Source organism: Ochlerotatus camptorhynchus, unplaced genomic scaffold, assembly GCF_037179485.1.
Source record: "Ochlerotatus camptorhynchus isolate MF236.1 unplaced genomic scaffold, CSIRO-AGI_Acam_v1.1 ptg000289l, whole genome shotgun sequence".
In the NCBI taxonomy this organism is placed as follows: domain Eukaryota; kingdom Metazoa; phylum Arthropoda; class Insecta; order Diptera; family Culicidae; genus Ochlerotatus; species Ochlerotatus camptorhynchus.
Window position 1 is genome coordinate 12,661 of NW_027040778.1, and position 26,801 is coordinate 39,461.

General features: G+C 41.9%; 1 protein-coding gene across 1 annotated transcript in view; it reads left to right on the plus strand.

Moving 5' to 3' along the window:
* The first annotated feature begins 268 nt into the window (after positions 1-268).
* The window catches only part of LOC135706706 (uncharacterized), a 73,475-nt gene continuing 46,942 nt past the window's right edge, over positions 269-26,801 (plus strand). The window contains exon 1 of the mRNA XM_065228355.1: positions 269-752. Within this exon, the coding sequence (XP_065084427.1) occupies positions 485-752 (268 nt within the window). The 5' untranslated portion in view covers positions 269-484. The remainder of the gene's footprint in view (positions 753-26,801) is intronic.

Here is a 26,801-nt window from a genome sequence, read left to right on the forward strand (position 1 = left end):
AGATGCTGTTGGTGTCTCTGACGAGCAAGCACCAGCCAGAGTGGGGTCAATGGAATGTGTTTGATTGATGACGGTCGTCAACTGAAGGGTTCGATGGAAACGGTACTTTTGCTAAGGCATGTGTGTGTGTGTGTGTGGGAAAGTTTGATCGGGTCAGGTGAATCGGATTGGCACGTGGAACAAGTTTTCAGTTAATTTCACTGCGATGATTGAATCTTTGAATGACAGAAACACGACTAATTTTTCGATAAATTTCTCTCTTTTTCAGACATACCTCTTCATCATACGGGTCATCATAACGTGCGATATGATCGTTAAGTAGCTACTCACAACACTACCCATAACCTGTCAGTCAGCACCATAGCCCAGCTACACTAGAATAATCAATTACTGTAAAAAAAAATCAAATACAAGAATCATCACTTAAAGCAACCACTACCTTAAAATCGCAGTTAAGCAGAAGCGAAAACGCAACGACACAAAAATGTCCCACAGAATGTCGCCGAAAACCCGCGTGGTGTTCAAGTTCATTTTCGGGCTGGGAATCTGGTCCTTCCTGGTGCTGGGATTCTTCAAGCTGAATGGCGATCCGGTGACGCAGCACCAGTTCCAGCAGACTCCCATCAACGGCCGGTTGCTGCTCAACAAGGACAACCGATGGACTGGCAACGAGGCGACATCCACAACGACCGATCGGTACGCTTCCCCGGTGGGCGCCGGAGTGGACGAGGTCCTGGTGGATAACCGAGCTGGTAAGTTGCTTTGAATATTCAGTCTGTTAAGGGCAGTACGTGCTTTTACTTAAGGAAAGGTTCCATCCGTGGGGATTACGGGGATGAGTTACTTCCGGAGCTGATCCGAGCTAAGAGCGCCACCACGTTCCATGTTTTATGTTTCTATGCTAAAATCATCCAGCCATCCAGCCAGCCGACACACACTGATGATGTTGGTTCTACGGTGGCTGAGCTCATCGAGTGCCTGATTTGCATTCGTGGCCACTACTCGGTGGGTAATAAAAAGCAAAACTTACAAATCCATTAAAACTATGCACCATCTGCATAACGATGACGGTGATGCTATGTTAGGACGGACACAAACCAAACAGTACACCGGACAGGATGGCTTTGGCGGCAGCAGTGACGCCAGCTTGGCACGAACGCTGGAGGGGCAATTGTAGTTATTGCCAATTTCAAGAATCATTTTCAGGGTAATTTCGCTCCAATGATGCTCCATTTTGGGCTTGTTACTAAAGCTTTACTTTCACCCTTTCGGGACGGATGGGTTATCTATGCCTACTAGAGTGATGTAACATTTTAAATTTTCTCTCCACGGTGCTTACGCTGTGAACCATTTGCCGAGTTAAATTTAACACGTGGTTAAAAGTGACATTTCGAAAGTTATTCTTGATGTTCGAAAATCTCTGTGCTGTTGATCGACCGGTTTTCGAAAAGAACTCAGCCACGGTTGTCAACATTTAACTTCTTGTCTGTCAGAAAGAATAGTAGGGTTAATCGATAACTTTCCATCTGTCAAATTTTAACCAAAAGTTAAAATAATCCACCAAATGGTTCAGAGCCTTGACCGGTTTCAAATCAGGTGCTGACCATCCACCTAAAAAATTTGAACTCATTTTGTTGAAAACTGACTGTGCAGAGGCCGTTTGATGTTTCTATACTGGAACCTCCATTTACGAACCAAAACTTCGTAAAATGAAAACTCGTTATTTGGGATTTACTTCGTAAAAGAGGTTTTTGAAAAAAAAATGTCAAATATCCCACAATATGGGTATTTTTGGAATTAGGGTGACGTGTAGGGACCGGAAATCGATATCTGACGCCATTTTGAAATCCAAGATGGCGGCTTCCCGTTACAGAAAAACTTGGAAATTCTGCCTAATACCCCACAATATGGGTATTTTTGGAATCGGAGTGACGTGTAAGGACCGGAAATCGATGTCTAACACCATTTCTAAATTCAAGATGGCGGCTTCCAGTGACGTAAAAACTTGGAAATTCTTTCAAATACCCCACAATATGGGTATTTTTGGAATCGGAGTGACGTTTAGGGACCGGAAATCGATGTGTGATGTGGGACCGGAAATCGATGTGTGATGCCATCTAATATGGCGGCTTCCGGTTACAGGAAAACATGGAAATTATGTCAAATACCCCACAATATGGATGTTTTTGGAATCGGGGTGACCTGTGAGAACCGGGAATCCATGTCTGACACCATTTCGAAATCCAAGATGGTGACATCCGGTTACAGAAACACTGAAAAATACTGTTTTTTTGAATCGGGGTAACTTATTAGGACTGAAGACCCATGTCTGATGGACATTTTAAAATTCAATATGGCGACTTCCGATTACATACAAACATTAAAATAATATTAAATAGCCTACAATATGGGTATCTTAAGAATCGGGGTGACTTAGTGGTATTTGCCAATTTTTCTGTAACCGGAAGCCGCCATCTTGGATTTCTAAATGGCGTCAGACATACATTTCCGGTTCTTACACGTCACTACAGTTCCAAAAATACCCAGATTGTGGGGTATATGACAGAATTTCCAAGTTTTTATGTATCCGGAAGCCACCATCTTGGATTTCAAAATGGCGTCAGATATCGATTTCAAGTCCCTGCACATCACCCTGATTCCAAAAATACCCATATTGCATTTGGCATTTGGCAGAATTTCCACGTTTTTCTGTAACCGGAAGCCGCCATATTGGATTTAAAAATGGCGTCAGACATCGATTTCCGGTCCCTATACGTCGCTCCGATTCCAAAAATATCCATATTATGGGGTATTTGACAGCATATCCCAGTTTCACAAAATCACAAAAAAACTCGTTATTTGGAATTTACTTCGTAAAAAGAAAACTCGTTATTTGGGATTTACTTCGTAAAAAGAGGGACGTAAATTGAATACTGCGTAAAAAAAGACTTCGTAAACGGAGGTTTCAGTGTACCGGAAATATTATGGGAGAATATTTTGTGCACTCAGGCTGATAGTCACGAGTTCAATCCTCATCCTGGACAAATAATAAATGAACTACAAAATGTGTTAAAGTGAATGTACCATTTTACCGATCCTATGTCATTTTTGGCATAACAATGCATGGGCGTTTTATAGCCATTGCAGGGCTGGCGAAATCATCAATCAAATAATATTTATCCGATTTAATCAGCTCTCAATATCACGCGTGATATTGGAGCAAAATATCATATTTGATACTGATTTCACAAGCTCCTTTGATATTGCGAGATTATTGGCAACATGTTAATTTTTTTGTAAATTTTTGAGAGATACTCGGCACAAAAATGATTCCGTTTTCCGTTGTACATCGTTTTCTTAGAAAGAGAAAGCATCGTTTACTATCTCTCTTTACTCTTCATCGATGGCAGACACGAAGCTACTGCTGCCAGCAGTGACGGTAGCTTCGGGTCACGTTCGGATTTAAAGCAGAAATCATAAAACTCAAACTCACCACAGTTTGGTAAGAATTGCAGTTCATTTAAAGCAAAAATGGAGTGCAGTTCCCCTTTGGGCACGGTTGTGTTTTAAGTTTGTTCTCTGTTTTTTTTGCGTGCATTCGCTTTCATAGTTTTCGGCAGCATTTGCCGGATTAGCGCTGGCGCTCTGCCTCCCGGACGGCTATGCGTGTGTGAGTGGTAGTTTTATCGCTTTCTGGGAAGTTTTTGAAGCGAGAAAGAAAACGTGATGCATCATGTTTGCAAGCATCAGAAGAGATGTCGCTGTCTGCGTTATTTGATTTTTTCTCCCGGACCAGAAATTAGTGGCATCGCGAGTGATAATTTTTAATTTCAGTTTATTTACGCGCTGCAAGGTGCGTGAAAGAGCTTGGCACGATCGATGTTGATGTTGGCTCGCTTGCAACTATTTTTGCAAAAAAATTAAGTGTTTTCGAACGAAATTGATATCAAAAGTGTACCAAAAGTGCTTCTGAACGTGTTTCGCAGTTGGGTCTGGTGAAATCCGTGAATTTGCGGTTTACGTTCAGTGAAAATTCCGTATCGAAAAATTGGGTTCTCAGAAGGAGATTCCCAATCTTGGCTGTGGTGTAGAAAACTGCCAAAAGGGCCAACAAAACGGAAACACTCAGATATTGTGGTAAAGGTTCGCCTCCTTAAAGAAGGTGATGAGGGCGGCTGTTGCCGGGGACTCATCGCCCAACAGGTTCCTAATGCTGATTGACTCCCAGCCGAAGGCAGCCCGACGGTCCTCCAGCTCCGCGCAGTTCACGAGGATGTGCTCCACGGTGGCTGGCACTCCACAGGTTTCGCAGGTCCTCCGGAACGGTGTTCCTCCGAAGTTGTAGGAGACTCTGTTGTGCCCGGTGCGCAGCCTTGACACCAATCGTTGTTTTCTTAGGTTTGGTTGATCATTCCAGGTGGTCGCCTTGATCTTCCGAAGGAGATGTGTCCTGTTGTTCCTCCACTCGGTGTCCCAGGCTCTCCGAATCGTCTACTTTTTGACATCTTTTGAGCATCTTCTGTTGTTAGGGCCAATATCACGCTGTGTGAGTCAGCTACGACTAATATCGGCCGGTTGGCCGGTAACTTAACCGCGTGGAGAATGGCCGCTGTCTCAGCTGAGAACACCGAGCATTGGGTCGGGAGCGATCTGCTCACAAACAAACCATCTCCGGAGACCCCCATTCCCACTCCGCTCCTGGAGAGAGAGCCGTCGGTGTACCTAACTTCATAACCTTGGTAGTGCGCCCCGAGAGTTTCGACAACTGTCCGGCGTAAAGCCAGCGAGTTGACTCCTGCCCTGAAGCGGTCCTTGATTTGGCTGTCAATTTTGATCTTGTGCGATTGCCAACTTTTGTCTCCGTGCCAGTGGACCCTGGCCACTGGAGGGAGATCTACGTCGGCGGCCGTGAGGAGGAGTCGGTTCGCCTCGTCGAGGAGAACGATCCTGTTGTTTCCCGACGTTTTAGCGAGAAAGGCAGCGGCTTTGGTAGCAGTAGCTGCGGTGAAAACGGTCCGAAAAGGTAGGATACCGGGGTAGAGGGCAGGAGACCGGAGACTGTTCGAACGTAGCCGTTGTACACCGGTTCCAGAATCTGGACGGCTTCCTCGGCGGCAAGGCATCTAATCTCTACACCGTACAGTAGGCGACTGTCGATGATGGCTCGAGCTACGCGGAAGCGGATTTCGCGATTGTTGGATCGGTGGGGGCGGGAGATGGTCTTAACCAGGTTGGACCGACTGCGACAGTCCTTCTTTACTTGTTGGAAGTGCGGCTCAAAGGATAAATTCCGATTGAGGAGCACTCCCAAGACCCTCACGGTGTTGTTGGTCGGTATTGCTTGTTTTTTAATCATGATGGACTGTCCGTTGTTGCGATGCCTGGTGGTACATATATGGCAGCGCACGATCTTGCCGGCGGAAAGCTGAAAACCAACAGCGTCAGCCCATCTGACCACCGAGCAGACTGCCGCTTGCGCTCTCAGTTTCGTCCTCTGCAGGGTGGGACCCATCGTTACAATGAGGACGTCATCCGCGTAGACGAAGATGTAAACGTTCTTGGGTAGTTGGTCAAAGACCTCATTCATGGCCACCAGGAAGAGGGTTACCGCAATCACCAAACTTTGTGGCACTCCGGTTTCCTCACTGAAACTTCCGGATTGCACGTTTCCGACCGAAACCCGAAAAGATCGGTCGGTCAGAAAGTTCCGGACGAAGTGAAGGATGTGTCCTTTCAGGCCCCAATCAACAAGCTTCTTCAATACATCTGGTGTCCATTTTGGGTTGAACGCTTTGGAGATGTCCAGCGAGACGATCTCCGCGTGATGACCTTGGTCCTTTGCCACCTTCAGGACTTCCCCAAGAGTGGCGAATTAGGTGGAGGTGCCATACTCTTACCTGAAGGCGTGCTGCCGATGGTCAAGCAGCCCCTTGGACTTTGGCCATGCAGCAGGTCAGTGCAATGGGACGGAACCCAGTGATGTCCTTGGTTCCGACATTGGTTTTCGGTAACGGTATAATGAGGCTTTCTCTCCAGTTTTCTGGGTATTCTTCAGCGGTTCAGAGTTGGTTGGAAAGGTCGAGAAGTTTCGTTTTGCCTTCGGGTGGAAGGTGCTTTAGCAGCGGGTAACCGATTTCGTCCGGTTCAGCCGAGTTCCCGTTGCTCCGACTGAGAGCGAACACGAGTTCTTCCCAGGAAGCTTTCGCTGTACTTTGAGATGCCGGATAGTTTTGTTACCGGTGGGTAACATTGCTGACTTAAAAATTAAACGACACGGAAGAGTAAGAATGTTTATGTTAGGGAATTTATTTATTCCGATTTGTAACGGCAAGTTTGAATGCGCGGGCGGCTGAGATCAGAAGAGTGACCGAACAGCTAATCAGAGAGTGCTAATGGTGGGTGGATGGAATCCACTGAACCTGAATGAAGTTGGGACGGAAACTCTCTCAGGGGAGAGCGAGTGAGCGCATGATCGGGAGCAGAGAACGACAACGGTGCGAAGGCAGTCGGGATCGAGCCACAGAAAGGAGATCACGGAGTGAACCTTCTTCGTGTAGTTTACGGACGAAGAGTCTAAGTGACCATATTCTGCCACCTCGACGTCGTGGCTTCGCCTTACCGCAAACGGTCTTGGAAAAAGCTGTGTTGGATGACCTTCCGTGCCTGCTCCGCCAAACGACATCTATCGTGTCGGTTGCGCTAACGAGCAGCTACGCTACCGGGGATCAGGCCCCCTTCTGGCCTCAGGCGACCAGTCAACCTCCATCACCGCCGCCATTGTCTTGGCTATTACTAGTGCCAAGCCCTGTCCAGTGGCGTCCCCACCAGCAGCCACCACAATAGCACGCCTTGATCGGAGCCACCGCCTTTGTGTGGGTTGTTACCGAGCTACAGACGAGAAATACCACTGGTCACTGCGTCACCGAGTACCCCGCGAAGTCCTACTAGCTTCGCCGGCACCAAGAGATCGCCCTGGTCGTGGCCATTGGCTCGGCCCATGTAGTGGCTGCCATCACGTTCATCCCCACTTCACCCCAAAGTCTCACCTGCACCGTTGCCATCGGCGCCCGCCGCCCGCACTGTACCGGCGTCCTCTGGACCAGCGCCACCTCCGAACTATCCCCATCGCCGCCCACCGCCCGCAATGTACCGTCAAATCTAATAAACAGGTATTTAACCGTTTACATAGTGTTGGTTAGGTTCTCCCGTGTCCGAAAAGTCTCCCACGCCTATACGCCCTGAGACCCGGAACCTACAAAGATCTTGAGTGCCAACCCTGGAAGCTGCCGTTGGTCAAGACCAGCAACTTGGGGTTTAGGGGGTTCCCTTCTGGAACTCAGCGGTTCCAGGGCATATAAAGAAGTCTTATAGTTTGGCGAAGTATTTGCCCAGTTCGTCTACTACGACGGTTGGATCATTGATGGTGGCGGTGTCTGTTCGAATCTGGAGCGGAGATAATCGCCGCTTAACGCTAAGGGCGTTAAAACGACTCCATAGCTCCGCTGACGATTGTTCGGCGTTGATACTCTCCAGGAAGTCCAACCAGCAATTTTGCTTCGCCGTCCGGATCTCCTGTCGGCATTTGTTGTGCTGCTGGCGAAAGTTCGCGAAGACCTCTTATCTTGGTGGATCGTTTGGGGAGATGCGTTTGAGCATCCACCTGACTTTTACTACCCTTTTAGTTTCGTCGTTGCACCAGCGGAGTGCCTTCCGCCCAGGGACACAGTCAGTTTTGGGTATACTGGTGCTAGTGGCTTTATAGATGATTTCCGTGATGCTTGGGATGTTCGTGGGTTCCTGGTTCTGCGCGAGGGCTCGGTACGTGTGCTGAAAACCCTCCCAATCAGCATCTCTGCCACCGCGGTCTTCGGGTGTTCTCTGGGGGCGATGCAGCGGATAACCGAATCTTTACCGGATAGTGGTCGCTACCGCATAGATCCGGGTTAATCAACCAGAGCACTTTGCCCGCCAGAGAACGGCTGGCTGTGGACACGTCAATGGCGGTGGTGTGCCGACCATTGAAAAACGTTGGGCCGCCATCATTTAAAATGACCAGATCTTCCTGCTCGAAAATATCGCAGAGGGTGACGCCTCTAGGGTCCGCCGCTCGTGGGCAACCGCAGGCCGGGTGGTGGCCGTTCAGGTCCCCTATAAACATCTTGGGTTCCGGTAGCTGAGCAAGTATTCTGCGAACCCGATTGTCCAGGCTGGGCAGCCTTCCGCAGGGCAGATAGGCATAGGCACAGGTGATGGAGATGCTAATTGGATTCTGGATCTGAATGCCGATGATCGGGAGGTCGGTATCCAGATCAACGATTCGGTGAGGGATTTCCTTGCGGACTCCTATAGCAACGGATCTCCGGAGGTTGGACCGCTTTTTTAATGGACCAGGTATATTGGCCGTCTAGTGTTCTGTTCATCTGGTCCACCGTAACGTTGTTGACCTCTTGCAGGGCAAGCACCCAAGGGGACGCGCCGCTGCAGAGAAGTTCACTTTGCACTTTGGAAGCTGGGGAATTTGGGGGGCGGTCGGTTAGTTGGATCAACAAGCTTGATGGGTCTTTTGGCCGATTTAGAGGTGGAGGGGGATATCAAAGAGCGTTGCGGCATGGGGGTTACGTTTTTGGTTGAGGCTGGTATCAGGAGTTAGAGTCGTGTTCGATTCGGATTTCGATGAGGCCGAAAAGTCGCTAGATACAGCGGTGACTTCTTCTTCGGCCTCCTCGTACTCGCTAGTAACAGGGGTTTTCTCAGAGTCGGTTGGAGGGATCGTTGGGGGAACAGTTTGGGGTTGGTCGCGGCTTTTTGCTGGTTGGTTGGTGTTGACTTCGACGACTGGTATCTGAGCGGCGGGTTGCGGAGATTCGTTGTTCTGACTTCTGACAATGGTTTCCAGCTCTTGAAACCTTTGCTGCGTGGTGGCAAGAACGGTTACCACTCGAAGTTTGCTGCTTGAGCCTTAAGCATTTCCTGGAACGCATTCATGGGAGCTTCAACGGATTCGCTCTACTGCTGCCAATTCTAAGTATATCTGCAGTCATCTTCTTGGTAGAATCAACACTTGGTCAACTATCTTTTAGCTTCCAACCAATGCTATTTTTCTTCTCACTTTAGTGAATGAATTTACCGCTATGAATGAATTAAAATCGGTTAAAATGCCTTTTTCTTTTTCAAATCGCAATGTTTCGCAATCGTTCTTACAACTTTCATAGAAACAGTTAAAACAAAAATTCTTTAAAGTAAGAGTGTGTGTCGTAATAGCTTCTACTTAAGTGTCTACTTAAGTGTCCTTAGTGGTGACTCAAATGTATTTGTATTTTAAAACGTTAAAATTGGCTTCACGTTGAGAGAACCACAAATGGCCACCACGTAGGTTGTCATGCATCAAACTTACCTGTAGCTCTCCTTATAATTTTCTTGAAATACTTCTACAATTGATCTGGAACTGTAAGTCAACTCAGTCAAGTTTAATTCTAATATAAAATATAATTTCTGAGTAAATGTGAGCTCGTTTACTAGCATTAAAATGCATTGGTTTTGATAAGTACGAATAAGGCTTATCGGCTCCGTGATGCTCCCATGGTTGAATTTTTTAAATGAAAGAACATTTAGCATTGCTCTAATGACACATTCTCAGTGACGTCACAATGGTTTTGACCATTTTTGTTTGCGCTGTAACTGACAAAAATTAAAAGTAGGTATCTCCCAAATATTATTTCAAATTTGGAAGGTGAGTTGCGGCGCTCATGCTCAACGCTAATGGAATATCCTCTCATACTGCCTAGACTCCGGAGTCCGAACCACACATGCCCATATCCCTCAATCATTTTATTTACATTCTGGACTCGGGTGGACGGTGGCAACTAAATGGACCGATGGCACTTTCCAGCTTGAACAACAAAATCTACACACTTTAACGACTCAACCAACAACCGGACGAATCATTTCCCATAACGTCCACACATTTATGACAGTTTATTGACTAAAAGTTGGTCCTGTGCGGCTGTGCCTGCGATTCCCAGTCCCGACCACAGAAATTCGACAGTTATTAGACTAAATCGGCACGTAGAAACCTGCTTGTCAATAATTACCTTCCAGCAAAGGCCCGTACGCCATCATGTGTGATTTTAACGACCATTTGAATAACCACACCCCATAGCGACGGCAAAAGACATTAAATTTGATTTCGAATTTCGGCCGAGAGAAAAAAAATGCGAACAAGCTATGGCACACTTTTTTTTCGCGATGAGTGCGATTTGAGGACGGCCAGAAAAGGCAATAAATTGCGTCCCACGCGATGTGAAGAAGCGCGATTCCCCCGCCTTGTCGTCAAATATGTGTCAATCCCTGCGGCTGAATTTCCAGTGATCCGTTTTTCTGCTTTCTCGCGAAACAAAAGCACAATCCTGATCCGATGATGAACAAACCGGAGGGAGGCGTTGGGAAGCAGAATTTGATTAAAAATTCAGCACATACTCGTGACATTGCCGTTATGACGACGATGATGGTACGAAAGATGCGTCAGAAATACAACAAAGTCCCTCGCCACTACTGCCGTTGACGCGAGGGATTTTTTAATGAAGCCGAACTAAGTCGACTGATTTGATCGGGAAGAATGGGAATTTTTGTGTTTCGATTAGTTGGAACTTGCACTTACGTCATCCCTAAAAATGGGATGGGATAAATCGCAGAATACGCCCTGCAATCGGAATCGGAAATCCCACATTCCACCGAATGGCTTGGGGCAATCAAAAGTTTATAACTCGTCAGTCACGTTCGCGAAATGTAGTTGAATCAAGAATTAGTGTTCATATCAGCTTGATTATTTTATGACTTCCTGAGAGACTCCGGTACACTTATGAGTGGGTGCTAAACAGTGTTTTGGTAAACGCAGATATGCTATATTTAACACTTCTTTTTATAATAGACAAACATTGCCAGAGCGATAAGGAAGCGAATAAAGACTAGACGGCTTATGATAAGAAATCAAATCGCCAGTGTCGTAGCGTGCCTGGGTGACACCGGGGGCGGGTGATAAACTCGATAAATGATATTAAATTTTTTTGCAACGTTGGTTTCACTTATTGAAATGTTTTTAAAGAGTGTTACCCCCTTCATTTAACGAGCACTGCGCAAACTAGGTGACATTTTTGAGATATTTGATCTCTGCGTGGATCACCCGTAAAATGTCCAACCATGCTTCTCACGCTTATAGTCAGGAGTTCAAATCCCATCCCTTTGTTGAGAACTTCTGTGAACATTATGAAAAAAATTAAGCCGATATTCAGCAGAATTTTTAGGAGAGCTTCACAATGATTGTGAACTGAATGTTAATCCTGAATTGCAAGAACATTTTACCACTAGTTCAATTTAACTAGAGCATACCACGAACAACCGTTTTGATGATGGTTGTTTGACAAATGGAAAAAAATAAAATAAATTGAAAAACAAATCTGAGTAGAAGAGAGGTTGAACTCATTGAGCAAACACTGTTAGCACTAAGGACCGAAAGGAGTTTTGAATCATTTTACTAAGTGTTACAGTAGGGGAATATCGAGCCCAAAATCACCTAAAAAATTTAAAAGTGATACAGATTTGGAATCAGCTGAAGAATTAGCTTTTAGAATTGTCCACTTTACAAGATGTCGGGTCTTCTGAAGGACCAGTGCTTGCAAGAACCTACTGTAACTAATGAAGACTTCCCACCGTATTTGGCGCGGACGTCTTCACTAGCCAGCCGAGCTAACTCACCTCTTTAATAATTCTCAGGGTCGACCAAACGCACTAGTGGAACTCACCTGTTCCTTTTGCTGCCGAAAGCGAACCAATCTGAAATCAATTTTCGGTGCACACAAGAATAGTATTCAAAGCAAAAAATTTACGGAAAGCAAACTAACTAATGGTTTATTCAATTTTAAATTTACTTCGAGAATAAAAAAAATAAGAACGGACACGCTGTACTCGTTGCTGTTCCTGCTGCTGGTCGTGATACCGTCACCACGGTACCGTCGGAGGATGCACCGCACCGGTTCTCCACCGGTCAACGCGTCTGCTGTGCTGAGCTTCATCGGGTCCCAACCGACCTGGGGGAACTCCTGCTACTACTGCTTCCGGTTCTGACTTCGGTCGGAGGGGATCTTCACGGTGGATGGCTGTATGTTGACGGACGACCATTGGCAAACCTGGATAGCGTTCGTGTGCACACTTTCTTTAAGAGGAATTATTTTCGGTTTAGTTCACACTCGCGACGCCTTGCAATTCCGGTCGGCTAACTTCACTGATAGTCTATGTGCCGACTTCTAACGTCTCGACCGTCACTCCACTACTGGCCTCAACGTTGGCGATAAGGAGGACCAAGGCCACGTGGTGGCTTTACAAGTTACGCCGAAATCACTTTCCACGAACCGTAACAACTGTTTGTGAACCAAACCACTATTTGCTAAAGCAAATCTTATTAACTTTAAACACGTGAATTTGAAAAGGAAGACTTTGTCAGCACAATTTCACTTAATTCACGCTTGCCAAATATCTTCTCGCTATTCCAAGTATAATAGACCGTCCCTATGGGCCGGACGATCTTATATAGCATTCCTGGTCCCATGCTTACAAAAGGGATCGTACGATATCTCACCAGGTCGCATATACCGAGACCAATTTCGTAGAGATGCGAGCAGTGAAATCCCCCTAAAATCCCTACGCTAGCTATGTTTAAATTTCAAAGTCTACCTACACTACTCTAGCTCCTGATTGCCAACCGGTTTGAGAGGGGTCTTATTTGACGACACATCGGCTCTTTTTGTCGTGCTGCAAGTTTTCCGATTTATATTTTTTTTTTCGGAAATTTGCGTGACAACCCAACTAAACACCGGATGCCAGAAAATTAATATTTTTAAATTCAAAAGGCGAAATTTGATCTCAATTCATTTGAATAATTATAGTTTATATAATTTAATAATCCTCTTGTGTAAAAATTTACATTTACTCACACTATTGTAGGTGTATTTTATTATTAATTTCAAAACTATCACCAAGCATTAAATTTCAGCTTGTAAACTTTGGAAAAGGTTACACTACGTATCATCACAAAGTGAACAACTATATAGTTGTCAATCTTCCCAACGACACTAGCATACTGTCTCTTCAAAATGTTCAATAATCAGATAGAAATTTTGATTTACAGTGTTGAAATGGCAATATTTTGATTTTGGAATCTCGAGTATGCCCCCACCAGGCAACGCCACTGCATATCGTCGATAAGAAGTATTTTAATCCCAACGTATGGCTAGAATCGTAATACTATACAAATGCGCATTTACTGTAAATTGGAAGCTCATCCGTAGCCGTGAGCGATCGGTGAATTTCTTCGTTTGTTATCATATTGATAACGAAGCTAGAACCTATTGGATAACTCGAATTTATTCAAAATTGGGTCAAATTTTATGGGACTAATTTCATTCACAATAAATTTTCTGCAGCTTTCTGCAAAGGTCGTCTTAGTCTTTTTGATTATACACCCAAATCTTCCATACATATTTTTGGAAGATTATGTGCATCGTACAGTGGTTCAATCCCAACAAAATCTTGCGTTTTTACGTTATTTCAGAAGGGTAGTATTTTCAGATAAGTTGGTAGATTATTTATAAACTTTCTGCCCTGTTAAAAACCCCAACACGTTGATAAAGAAACAATCAAAATTATTAATTCTTCAACATCTTTGAAAGTCAAATTGTTTAAAAACTTGTCGGTGCTTCTCTACTTACTCCACTATCAAGACTTACCTGAATTTTTTAGAATAGAAAGGCTAACATTTTCTAAAATTAAATTAAAACGAAAAAAATGTCAAAAGTATTCCAAAAACGAGAAAAATGGTGCAAAATTGATCAACAACGGTGATCCTAAAAATAATAAAAATGGTCCAAAATTGTGGAAATAGCCAAGCTTTTAAACAGTAAGAAAATTAAAATGCCTTTATGCATAAAAAAGCACCAAAAACTCAAAAAGTGGTTCATCAAACCCCAAAACATGGCTCAAAAACGTCAAAAACACCCAAACAAAAAAAGGAGGAAAATTGCGCCTAAAACGGTCCAACAATGTCAAAATGGTCGAAACTTCAATCTGACGTAGACTGCAAACTGACTTTAGGTTTATACGATCCAGGGTCTTGCATTGACACTTCGAGCTATCTAGGGAGATAATCTCGGACACTTGCACCATCAAATTGGCTGCGAAGCAATTATTGAATGTTTTCTGGTAGCAGATAATTGTCCCCTGGAAGTAGCATCAGAGCCTGGGCTCCCGGATCTTATCACGTTAAAATTCCAGAAATGGTGAGGAAACGCAAACATTCCAAAAATGATTAAAAACGTCAAACTTGGTCCATACATGTCAAAATGACATAAATTTCAAACTGGCGTTAAAATTCCAAAATTATTATAAAAATAGCTAAAATACAGAAAACGCCCAGCACGACCCAAAATCGTGAAAAAATGGTGACAAACTGGATTTAAAAATGGCCCAAAAAATCCAAAAATGATCTACCAAACATGGCCGAAAAACTTAAAAAAAAAAAAACTCAGAAAACGAGAATGGTAATCTTAAGTCAGTAAAATTGGGAATTTTTTACCGTGCCTAAAATGGTCCAAAATTTCCAAATTGCCAAAACATTGGCCAAACTGACTTAAGATTTGCAACATGACCAGAAACTCTAAAAATTAAAAAGAAAAGTGATCCAAAACAAACGCCAAACCCAAAACCAAAAAAAAACTGAAGTTCAAACTGTCCTAGACTTTAAGTTGGCTTTAAAATTGCATAATTACAGAAAACACAAAAATTCCAAAAATTCCAAAAATTATTAAATAACGCCAAGCATGGTCTAAAAAAATGGCCTAGACTCCAAACTGCCAAACTGCCAAACTGGCGTAAACATTCCAAAATGACAAAACAAAAAAGGCCCAAGAAAACGGTAAACATGACCCAAACCATTAAAAATTCTATTAAACGAGGAAATATGCGTAAAACTGGATTTAAAATTTCAAAATAATCTGAAATCGCAAAAAAATTGCCCACAAATTCCAAAAACTATCCACCAAACATGGCTCAAAAACGACTAAACGACCCAGAAAATAGGAATGAAAATTTTAAGTCAGTTTGGAGGTCAGCTTGATGTCTATGCCATTTTGGAAATTTTGACCCTTTTTTAGCAAATGATACCAAAAGTGGTCCAAAATTTCCAAAATGGCCTAGACTTCAAACTGAGCTCCAAACCGACTTAAGATTTTCAAAATGACCACAAAACTCTATAAATAAAAAAATATTCAAAACAATCTCCAGCCATGGCCCAAAAACGTCAGAAAGACTCGAAAAACGACAAAAAAAGGGTTCCAAGCTCTGTCTAACAATGCTTTGAGTGGGTTGGTTTATTTCCTTTAAATTCCGTTATAATTGCTTGTCTTTTGACAGATACGCGTATTTCGTCTACTACTTGCAGACTTCATCAGTGTCAAGTACTCAACACCGCGACCCTAATCTGTCATTTTCCTCACGATCCCCTTGCAAATCTTCTCAGAATACGTAGGAATTTTCCTTAAATTTTTCTTTTCACAACTTCTTTTGGCATCTTCCAAAATTTCCTAAGAATTTTATTTAGACCTTGCATCTTTCTCCACAGAAATCCCTCCAAATTCATCTAACAGTTTCTAAGGACTTCATATCAGAATAATTCTGCTCAGAACTTCGTAAATTATACTCCTCAATTGTTTGAAATCATCACTTTGACTACTTTTAAATTTTACTAGAAATTACAGGGTTTCTCCGTAAGATTCTATGGATTGTTCTTTTATTTGTTTTAACCCTTTAAATGCTTCCTAGTCTCAGAGCCTTGACAATTATGACTCCAGTATGATATTTTTTTTCAAATATTTGATCTTGAAAATTTATCAGAATCTCACATTTTAATTATTTCAATCATCAATTTCAAGAAAGTTTCAAGAAAATTTTAAAGAAAAGTTCTAGTTTCAGACTCTACACCAATGTCAAAGTTCCAGATTCTTGGGAATTTTCGTAAACCACATTTTTTTTATCCTTCCAGTTATATTCTTCAAGTATTGGTCTATTGGATGCGGGTATTAAATTTCATGAACCATGTTTAGTTTCAATTTGAGCGAGCTCCAACATCAGTAGGTTTTACATATTTCTTTTCGTGTTTAACTTTGTACATCAGCGCGACTACTGAAAGATTAATATTTATGTTAGTATAGACAACGGAGTGAAGACACATTTTTTTATCCGATATCCCTAACAATTTCCTCAAAATCTCATTTGTATCAAGGTATTTTTTTCTGAAACATTGTTTTAATTACATCCTTTATTCCTCACAATTCTGTCTGATAACCAGATAGCATTTGGCCTACCCGAGTAGCTTACTTTCATCAAAATAAGTTACACCAACTTGTTTATGACTGAAATAAGTCGTGTATAAGTTTCTACAATTGATTTGTGACAAGCGTGCTACTAGGGTAGTGACCTTTATCTCTGTTACTCAATAAATTCTAGGGCTTTGAAATCGTAAGATGTATCAAGTTTATGAGAAGTGATAGAAATTGAGTTTTCAAAGTATCTCGAAAGATCAATGATTTGTTTTGGATACATTCAGTGACTATACTTTCAGCTTTAAAAAATACTTTCTGTAATTTTGCTTTTATTTTTCCCACAAATTACTACGAAAATTTACAGTTGACCGCCTTTTTAAAAATGCTTTCAATTTTGTTTTTTTTGTTGAATATTAACAACCGGGATTTTTTAAAGATTTGAATCGGGAAAACCGGGAAACAACCGGGAATTTCAAAATGGAAATTTACTGGTCACCCTGGAGAGATCAGTGTAGAAAGTATAGGTCTGATAATCGCAACGTTCGTGGTTCGAGTCCAGTCCACTTCACATTGTTCGGTCTCCAATTTTCTTGCATTAGACCGCAGCTTGACGTATATCGTCCTCGCCGTTCATGCGGTATCCACAAACATCCTGCGATGATGAATACCACATAATTGTAAGCAAATCTTACATCCCCTGTTGGGGTGGTGCATCTTAGCAAACATTCACATCAGGGAGATGAAAAAGAAGGGCTGAATCTGGGTGTTTATGGGTGTTACTTAAATACTTTTCTTATTTTTTGGTTCGCTCGCTCTGAATCCGAAATCGGTTTGGAAATGTGGCATTATTATGCATCACAGGCCCTCCATTGGCCCATCAAATACAACTTCCCTAACCCCAAAAAACTGGATTCACACCCCTCCCAGCCAGCTCACGTTCAAACAATTAATCTAAATTACCCAAACAAATCGACCACAATCCACAGCAAGCCGTACCGGAGCGGAAATCCCGATCTCGAATGGTTTCGATTTCACTCATCGAGTACGCACTTGGCGTTCACCTAGCTTAGTGACGACGCCCGAGGTGCAAATCATCGGCTGCGCTACTTAAGAGATAATTCCTCGCCGGTCAACTGCCCGTTGGCCAGAGGCAGGCGTGAAACCCATTGTGTTGGCGAGAAATTGATCGTCGTTTTTGTTTGCTGCCAAATTGCTGCTTCCCTTCTGGATTGAGGCTAGTTCGCTGTCGCGCTTCGCGATGGCTCGCAATTTTAGGCATTATCTTAGCCCGTTAGTTGGTCCACATATCTGGTTCGATTAGTTAGCTGCGGAGAAAGGCGTGTGGAAGAATGGGAAAGTCTAGCCCGTCGAAAATTGGCATCAGGGCATGCGAGAGGTTCAGGTCCAGGCCCGAAACCGGCCAAGTGCTACTGCGAATCAATAGCCGAGTGGAGATCTAGATATAGGTTGCACGTTCGGAGAAGAAAGCCAGTGAAGAATGTTAAATGGTGCATGAATTTGGGTTTTGGAAAATTAGGTTTGATCATCTTAAAAATTCATCGCTCATCTAGTGGGAAACTTTGGGATTTTCTAAACAAATTCCACCTGCCTACCTACGAAGTGTAATCAAATGCCCGGAAATTTGGGAGATGGTAAATAAAACCCAATGAAGGAGAAAAAATCGCCACTCGACGATGAAGAAAGGTCGGTATAAAACGGAACCGATGAACCGAATGAAGGAAACTAGATCAAGTTTCCAACCGTGGCAGTGTGTGCGCTTCGCTGGGATTGGGTCAAGCAGATAGGTATCTCCACTCCACGCTCCCCCCGGCAAGCAGCCCCAAAAGTGCCACGATCTGTCGACGGGATTTTTCGTTGTTTTATTTTCTGGAACTCTGTCGGCGGGAGATCGAATTTACGACTACGTATTCCTCCGATGGCATGTGTTTCGGGTGGAGTGACAACTTTTCATCGCATCCGACACACATCAGCAGCATGAAATGTGATGAATGTCTGCGCTCGCATATGTGACAGACGAAAGGGTGTGGGGGGTTTGGTAGTAGGTATGTCTTCCTAAAAACAAAAAAAGGAATGTGTCAGAAAGAAGGCGATGTTGATGGGGATTCCGTTGCATGGTATTCAATTTACGCTTGATGAGATTTATGTCACTTTTAATATGAATGAAAATTGTGCGTATCGCATTTAGAGGAAAAGGTTTCGGCTCGGATCATTTGGTTCAACTGATGAGGAACTGTCCGAATACAACGATGGCAGTTTTAAAGAGGTTTTAGATCCTCTGGTCACGTCTTCCTTCGTAAGGGAAGTAAAGCCGTTGGTCCCGGTCCTTGTGTTGTGTTGATGAATGGTTGCGATATCCCACGCAGGTGTGGAAGCTGCCTTCCTGCTTATTCGATTGCCGTCAATGGATGGCAATCGATTTCCGTCGGTGATTGGCACTAGATTGTGGAACAGAGACCGACGTTAAATAAAGGAAAAAGTTATTGAGGTTTTAGATCCTCCCGCTTGCCCAGCGTGGCTAGTCATACATTTTTTTTTTAATTTGTATGGATCGTAGACATTCGCTGAGTTAATGACCTTTATCTTGTACCGTAAAACGGGGTTTCTTTGATAATGTGGGCAACTTTAATAGTATAATATAATGATCAAATTTACACTCTGCGCTTTTTCTGAATTAGAAACATTGGTTCCATATCGTCGCTTAGGGTATTTCTGTTGATATTGTATGTAATTTTTATATACTATGTGTTACATTTTTCCAAACATATTATAAAAAAACTATTTTCGTGTTTTTCGCCTGTTTGAAAACATTCAAACCATCACTTATGAAATGTATTTCCGATATGGCCATCACAAATTCAATATTGTATTCTTTTTGCTTATGATGTTTTTTGATTATATACTCATTCAAAGTTCCATACTTCAATAGCTAAATTGTCTGAGTTTCACCCATTTTTTCTACATTCATCGAGCATTATCCAAGTAACCTCAAATCAAAATACTGTTGTTCGGTCACAACACTAAAAAAATAGTGCATATGCTTTAATTTCCGTTAAACATAATACTAAAGATTATAGGATCCTCGGTACTTGTTTAAAAAAAAATAAAATTTGAAATACATTCATTGCTGTAAACAATATTTAGAATATACTTTAAAACATTATCAATGTTACCCCGTTTTACGGTACCATAAAACCAGGGTTGTTAATCGTTAACTTCAACGTTAACATCATCATTTTTTTTTTTTTTTTTTAACTCTTTATTTGTTCCAAATTCAAAATAAATTACATTTCATTTTAACCTAGGTGCTCCAGTTACTGCAGTAACGTACCAGCCTTAATTGTTATGATATATATCTAAGTGTTTTTACATTGTTCATGTCTTGGAAATTCAGTATTTTAAACAGGTTTTTTAACCTGCATGTCAGTATAACAATTGATATCTTAAAACTAAAAACTAAAACTAAATCTTATCTAAGTATAAAGGGAATTAATCGTTGCAATTGAGGATTGCAACGATTTTTGCCTGAAATTATTAATTATTTTGTTGGACATTTGTGCTAAAGTCTCAACATTCGAAATTCTATGTACTTCGGTTGTACTGTACCAGGGAGGCAACTTCAAAATCATTTTCAGAATTTTGTTCTGAATCCTTTGAAGTGCTTTTTTCCTGGTAGTGCAGCAACTAGACCATATTGGCACAGCGTAAAGCATGGCCGGTCTAAAAACTTGTTTAAATATTAGAAGTTTATTCGTCAGGCAAAGTTTGGATTTCCTGTTTATAAGAGGATACAAACATTTTATATATTTGTTACATTTGGCTTGAATGCCCTCAATGTGATCTTTAAAAGTTAATTTTTGGTCAAGTATTAATCCAAGATATTTCACTTGGTTTGACCAGGAAATTGGAACTCCGTTCATAGTGACTATGTGACTACTACTAGGTTTCAAAAACGAAGCTCTAGGCTTATGTGGAAATATTATAAGTTGAGTTTTGGAAGCGTTGGGAGAAATCTTCCATTTTTGTAAATAAGAAGAGAAAATATCTAAACTTTTCTGAAGTCTGCTGCAAATAACACGAAGACTTCTTCCTTTAGCGGAAATGCCTGTGTCATCAGCGAACAAAGATTTGTGGCAACCCTGAGGCAAATCAGGGAGGTCCGAAGTGAAAATGTTATACAATATAGGCCCAAGAATGCTACCCTGAGGAACTCCTGCCCTAACAGGTAGTCGATTAGATTTGGAATTTTGATAATTTACTTGAAGAGTTCTGTCAGTTAAATAATTTTGAACTAATTTCATAATATAAAGTGGAAAATTAAACTTTTTCAATTTAGCAATCAAACCTTCATGCCAAACACTGTCGAATGCTTTTTCTATGTCTAGAAGAGCAACTCCAGTTGAGTGGCCTTCAGATTTGTTTGAACGAATTAAATTGGTAACTCTTAAGAGTTGATGAGTAGTTGAATGCCCATGGCGAAATCCAAACTGCTCATCTGCAAAAATTGAGTTCGTATTGATGTGAAGCATCATTCTATTCAAAATTATCTTTTCAAGAAGTTTACTTATTGAAGAAAGCAAACTTATTGGGCGGTAGCTAGAAGCTTCAGCTGGATTTTTATCCGGCTTCAAAATTGGAACAACTTTTGCATTTTTCCATTTATCAGGAAAGTATGCCAAATGGAAACATCTGTTAAATAATTTTACCAAGAAAGACAAGGTACTCTCTGGGAGTTTTTTGATGAGGATATAGAAAATTCCATCATCACCTGGAGCTTTCATATTTTGAAAATTTTTAGTTATAGACCTTACTTCGTCCAAATCAGTCCCCCAGAAATCATCAAAAATATTTTCCTGAGAGAAAATATTCAGAAAATCTCGAGAAACCTGATTCTCAATAGGACTAGTAAGACCCAAACTGAAATTATGGGAACTCTCGAATTGCTTAGCAAGTTTCTGAGCTTTTTCCAAATTTGTGATCAAAATTTTACCACCTTCTTTAAGCGCTGGAATAGGCTTTTGAGGTTTTTTCAAAATTTTTGTGAGTTTCCAAAAGGGTTTGGAACTCGGGTCTAATTTAGAAATATTATTTTCAAAAGTTTTGTTCCTCAGGGCAGAGAATCGCTTTTTAATTTGTTTTTGCAAATCCCGCCAGATAACTTTCATGGCAGGATTGCGTGTTCTTTGATATTGTCTCCTACGGACATTTTTAAGACGGATCAAGAGCTGAAGATCATCGTCTATTATAATTGAATCGAATTTAACCTCGTATTTTGGTACTGAGGCAGCTCTTGCTTCAACTATAGAAGTAGTCAGAGATTCAAGAGCATAATTAATTTCATCTTTGGTTTGCAAAGGAATGTTTGGATCGAAGTTATATTCCATAAATGTTCGATACTGCTCCCAATCAGCTCTATGGTAATTGAAAGTAGAGCTGTTGGGATTACAAATTATTTCTTGGGATATTTCAAAAGTTACTGGAAGGTGATCAGAACCGAAGTCAGCATGGGTAACCAATTGGCTACAAAGTTGACATGAATCAGTTAAGACCAAATCAATAGTGGAGGGATTTCTTGCAGAAGAAAAGCATGTTGGGCTGTTTGGATATTGAATAGTGTAATAACCTGCAGAAGAATCATCAAACAGAATATTACCATTGGAATTGCTTTGAGCATTATTCCATGAGCGGTGTTTTGCATTAAAATCACCAATAATGAAGAATTTAGACCTATGACGGGTAAGTTTCTGGAGGTCACCCTTGAGAAAATTCTTTTGCTGGCCTACGCATTGGAATGGCAAATAGGCAGCTATAAACGTAAGTTGTCCAAATTTTGTTTCAACAGAAACTCCCAAAGTTTCAAAAACTTTGGTTTCAAATGAAGAAAGAATTTTATGTTTGATTCGTCTATGAATAATGATGGCAACGCCACCACAGGGTCCATCAAGACGATCATTTCTATAAATCAAGTAGTTTGCGTCCTTCTTAACCTTATGGGCAGGTTTAAGGAACGTTTCAGTTATAACGGCAATATGCACGTTATGAACTCTTAAAAAGTTAAATAGCTCGTCTTCATTATCTTTAAGAGATCGAGCATTCCAATTTACAATATTTAATGCTTTAAAATCCATTACTGAATTTTAAAGTCATTACAATATTATTTGCAAATTTTACTCCAGTTTGAATAGCATCAAACATGGAGTTAGATTTAAGCATATCAGAAATCATGTCAATTAATGAATTCTGTAAAAATTCCATTTTGGGGGCAGTAATGCTTCCTAAGTCAAAATTGTCAAAATTTCCGTTAGAACGTTGGTTAGTATTTTGATTTCTACCCGGTGCAATAGCAGCATAGGTAGCTCCATTAACTCGCTGAACATTGTTAGCAGCGAGGGGAGTAGGTACAGATGAAACATTTGAAGCAGGGGAGATATTTGTACCTACGGGTACGAATGTAGAATTTGTTCCTCGCTGACCGTTGTTAACAGCAGAGGAATTTGTACCTGGTCGGAAACGTGGAGCGTTTCCTACCTGACGGTTAGAACGAGATTGTAGGATCGCTTTGCGAGTCTTACATTCCCAAAAATTGGATTTGTGGTTTTCACCACAATTTGAACATTTAAATTTCTTAGGATCTTCCTTCACAGGACAGTCGTCCTTTGCGTGAGAGGAATCACCACAATTCATGCATTTAGCTGGCATGTAGCAATTTTTAGTTCCGTGACCCCATCCCTGGCACTTACGGCACTGGGTGAGGTTTTGGAAATTTCCTCCAGTCTTCCTGAAGTGTTCCCACTTCACTCGGACATGGAGCATAAGGCTAGCTTTTTCTAAGGCCTTAAGGTTGTTTAGTTCACTAGACTTGAAGTGAACTAAATAAAAATCATTAGAAATCCCGTTGCGCGAATCGCCAGGACGGGATTTCATTTTCATTTTGATTACTTGGAGTGGCACAACTCCAAGTAATTTTGCCAGTTCATCTTTGATCTGATCCAGGGATTCACCACTGGGCAGTCCTTGAACCTTGAACACACGTTCAGTTTTGGTGTCGTAAGTAAAAAATTTGTGCTTCTTCTCAGTAAGATACTTGAGAAGACATTTAAATCCGTCCAAGGTTTCAGCCAATACACGGCATTCACCCCGACGTCCAATTTGTAGTGAAAACTTAACTTTCACGAAATTCAAAAGTTCCATGCGAAGAGCATGGAAATCGCTAGTGGTTATCACAATAGGGGGAATCTTTTCCTTCTTGGCATTAAGCCGGGAAAGTTTACTAGAATTTTTCTTGGATGATGGATCATTCTCATCATCCGTGAGCAAATCAAATTGATTACTCAAATTAATTTCATCAGAAGGAGGGTCAAGAGTTTGCCCCTTTCTTTTGCGTTTAGGCGCCATGGCGGCAGTAAATTTTTATCCAATTCGACTTCCAAGCAGATTACTATAAGAATCTGAAGGATCGAAGAGGAATTTTCCAAATCGATATCCAAGAAGGATTACCTCGGGTAGGGTCCAAACAAGGATCGAAGAGGAATAAGAGTTGGAACAAGGTAGAAAATTTTTACAGGTTGAGCACTGAAAAGTGCTGTTTAAATTTGTTGTAGCTTTAGGTAGTAGTAACACTTCCTTCAGCAAAAAGCAAATAGATCCGCACGGCAAGAGAGCACGATGCGGACTGTTAACATCATCATTGGGATTTACCATTGAAGACGTTAATGAAAATATTAGACCCGTATTTATTGCTATTAGGGTGACCATTTTCATGTTAGGGTGGTCCAAAAAATCGTTTTTTTTTAAATGGCTTGTTTCATAACCACTGGACCGATTTTAAAGATCTAAACATCACTTCCAGTCGTTGAAGAGTATTCGGTTGAGTTAATAGAGTGACAAGAACTGAGAACGTGCAAGAGCGAGTTGCAAGTTTTAGTTCACAGGAAACCTATATATTTTTTTAAATTGATTGTAAATTGTCATGGTCTTAATTTTTTTAAAGCCAAAATTTGGGTTAAATTACGGCCCCTAAACCAAGATTTATTTTTAAAGGGGAAATGGATGTAATGTCGGCCAAAATGCTTCTAATTTGAGCCCATACATAAAATCAGCAATCGACTGAATTTTCAAAAGCTACCAAAAATATCCATTAACACCGTCCCAATGAGGCGTTAATCTAGATAAAATTGATAAATAGCAGATTTTTAGCGATGGGCCCAATCTTAGATCCATAGGCCAACATTAGGGCCATTTTCCCTACGCTGTGCATTTGAATGATTTGGGGATGATAGGTAAACTCGAATATCCGTTTCGGAGCACGAATAAAAACACCTGTCTTCACTTTCTTCTTAATTCCACCCATAAGGTTTTGTGAAACGGTTGAATCCATTTCAAACATTTCCTGCTTCTTAGTGACTACTTTAGGATGCTTACGGAGTTCGTGCTTCATTATAGCCTAGTGTTGAAGCACACCATCGGCGCCGGGCTCTACCACAATTTGAATGTGGAAAGCTACGTCAACAAATGGTGGTTATTGCGTGCTGTACCATCATGAGCATTGTTGACGGCAACTCCCGCATTGGGTTGTTACAGGGTGAATGTAACAACTCGAATTTATTTATGGTGAGTACAGTCGAAGATTCCTATAGTGCGGTTAATAGGGACCGAACTATAGGAACCGGCATTAACGAATACACTTAGCATATGGGATTAGAGCTAATTGGGACCAAACACTGATTGTACGGCAATTTGAAGAGAAAAGTTCCTGATGTCTTCTGAGCAGTTGTTAAGCAGAAAGTTGGCCACCTTTTGGGACGATTCAGTTTCTAGTGTCCACAAGTCTGATCCTGTGGAAGATCCGCAATATCCGTAAAAGTGGCCAATTCATGAAAGTGATCCTAGAGCTCCGCGGATTTTTCGAAACCACTCATAAACGTCTTATCAGAATAAATTTAGAGTTGTGACCGGAATATGGGCCCTGGGGACCACGGGATGGTTCAGCGGAAGATCCGGAACATCCGTAAAAGTGGTTAATTCATGAAACTGATCCTAAAGCTCCGCGGATTTTTCAAAACCACTTATAAACGTATTATCAGAATAACTTCAGAGTTGTGACCGAAATATGGACCCTGGGGACCACGGTATAGTTCACCGAAAGATCCGGAACATCCGTAAAAGTGGTCAATTCATGAAACTGATCCTAGAGCTTTACGGATTTTTCAGAACCACGCATAAACGTCGTATCAGAATGAATTCGGAGTTGTGACCGGAATATGGACCCTGGATACTACAGAATGGTCCACCGAAAGATCCGGAACATCCGTAAAAGTAACATAAAACTGATCCTAGACCTACGCAGTTTTTTCAAAACCACTAATAGACGTCTTATCGGAATTTATTCGGAGTTGGGTTCGGAATAAAGACTCTGGAGACTACGGGATGGTCCACCGGAAGATCCGGAACATTCTTAAAATAAAGGGTGTCCACGATGAAATTGCCACACACAAAATTGATTCGCAAAATTCGAGTTTTCATCCGATTGCCATCAAATTTTCAGGGATTGAGAAATAACTATTAAACTTCATTTTACCATTTTACTCGTATTTTATTTACAGTCCATACGCAAATGCCCGCACCTTGGCCTTAACCCCGGCCATAAGATTCTGCACAACCTGTGAATCAACCGTTTTTTGCATGTAAACCCATACTTTCTTCAGTTCCTCGACTGTCTTCACTACCTTAGGTCGTTTAAGAATGTGCTGCTTCATAATCGCCCAGTACTTCTCGATGGGGCGGAGCTCCGGAGTGTTGGGAGGGTTGTTCATTTTCGCCACGAAATTGACCTTATTGTCCGCATACCACTTCAGCACGTCCTTGAAGTAGTGGCATGAGGCCAAATCCGGCCAGAAGATTGTTGGGACGTTGTGGGCCTTCAGGAGAGGAAGCAGCCGCTTCTGGAGGCACTCTTTTATGTACACCTGTCCGTTCATCGTGTCCTGGGTCACGAAAGGTGCACTCCGCTTCCCGCACGTGCAGATGGCTTGCCAAACCAGGAATTTCTTCGCAAATTTGGACATCTTCTGAGTGCGGACATGCTCCGGAACGCTGAACTTATCCTTGGCCGTGAAAAACAGGTTGCCGGGGATCTGTTTGAAGTCGGCCTTCACATATGTTTCGTCGTCCATGATGCAGCATTCAACTTTCGTCAGCATGTTGAGGTACAACTTCCTGGCACGGGTTTTGGCGGACTTGTTCTGCTTCTCGTCGCGATTAGGGGCCTTTTGTACCTTGAACGTTCGAAGCCCAGCCTTAGTTTTGGCCTTCTGGACAAAACTTCGGCTTAGGTGCAGCTTCTTAGCCACATCCCTAACGGAGGCGTTCGGATTTCGGTTGAAGGCCCCAACTACGCGGTTGTGATTTTTGGTGTTG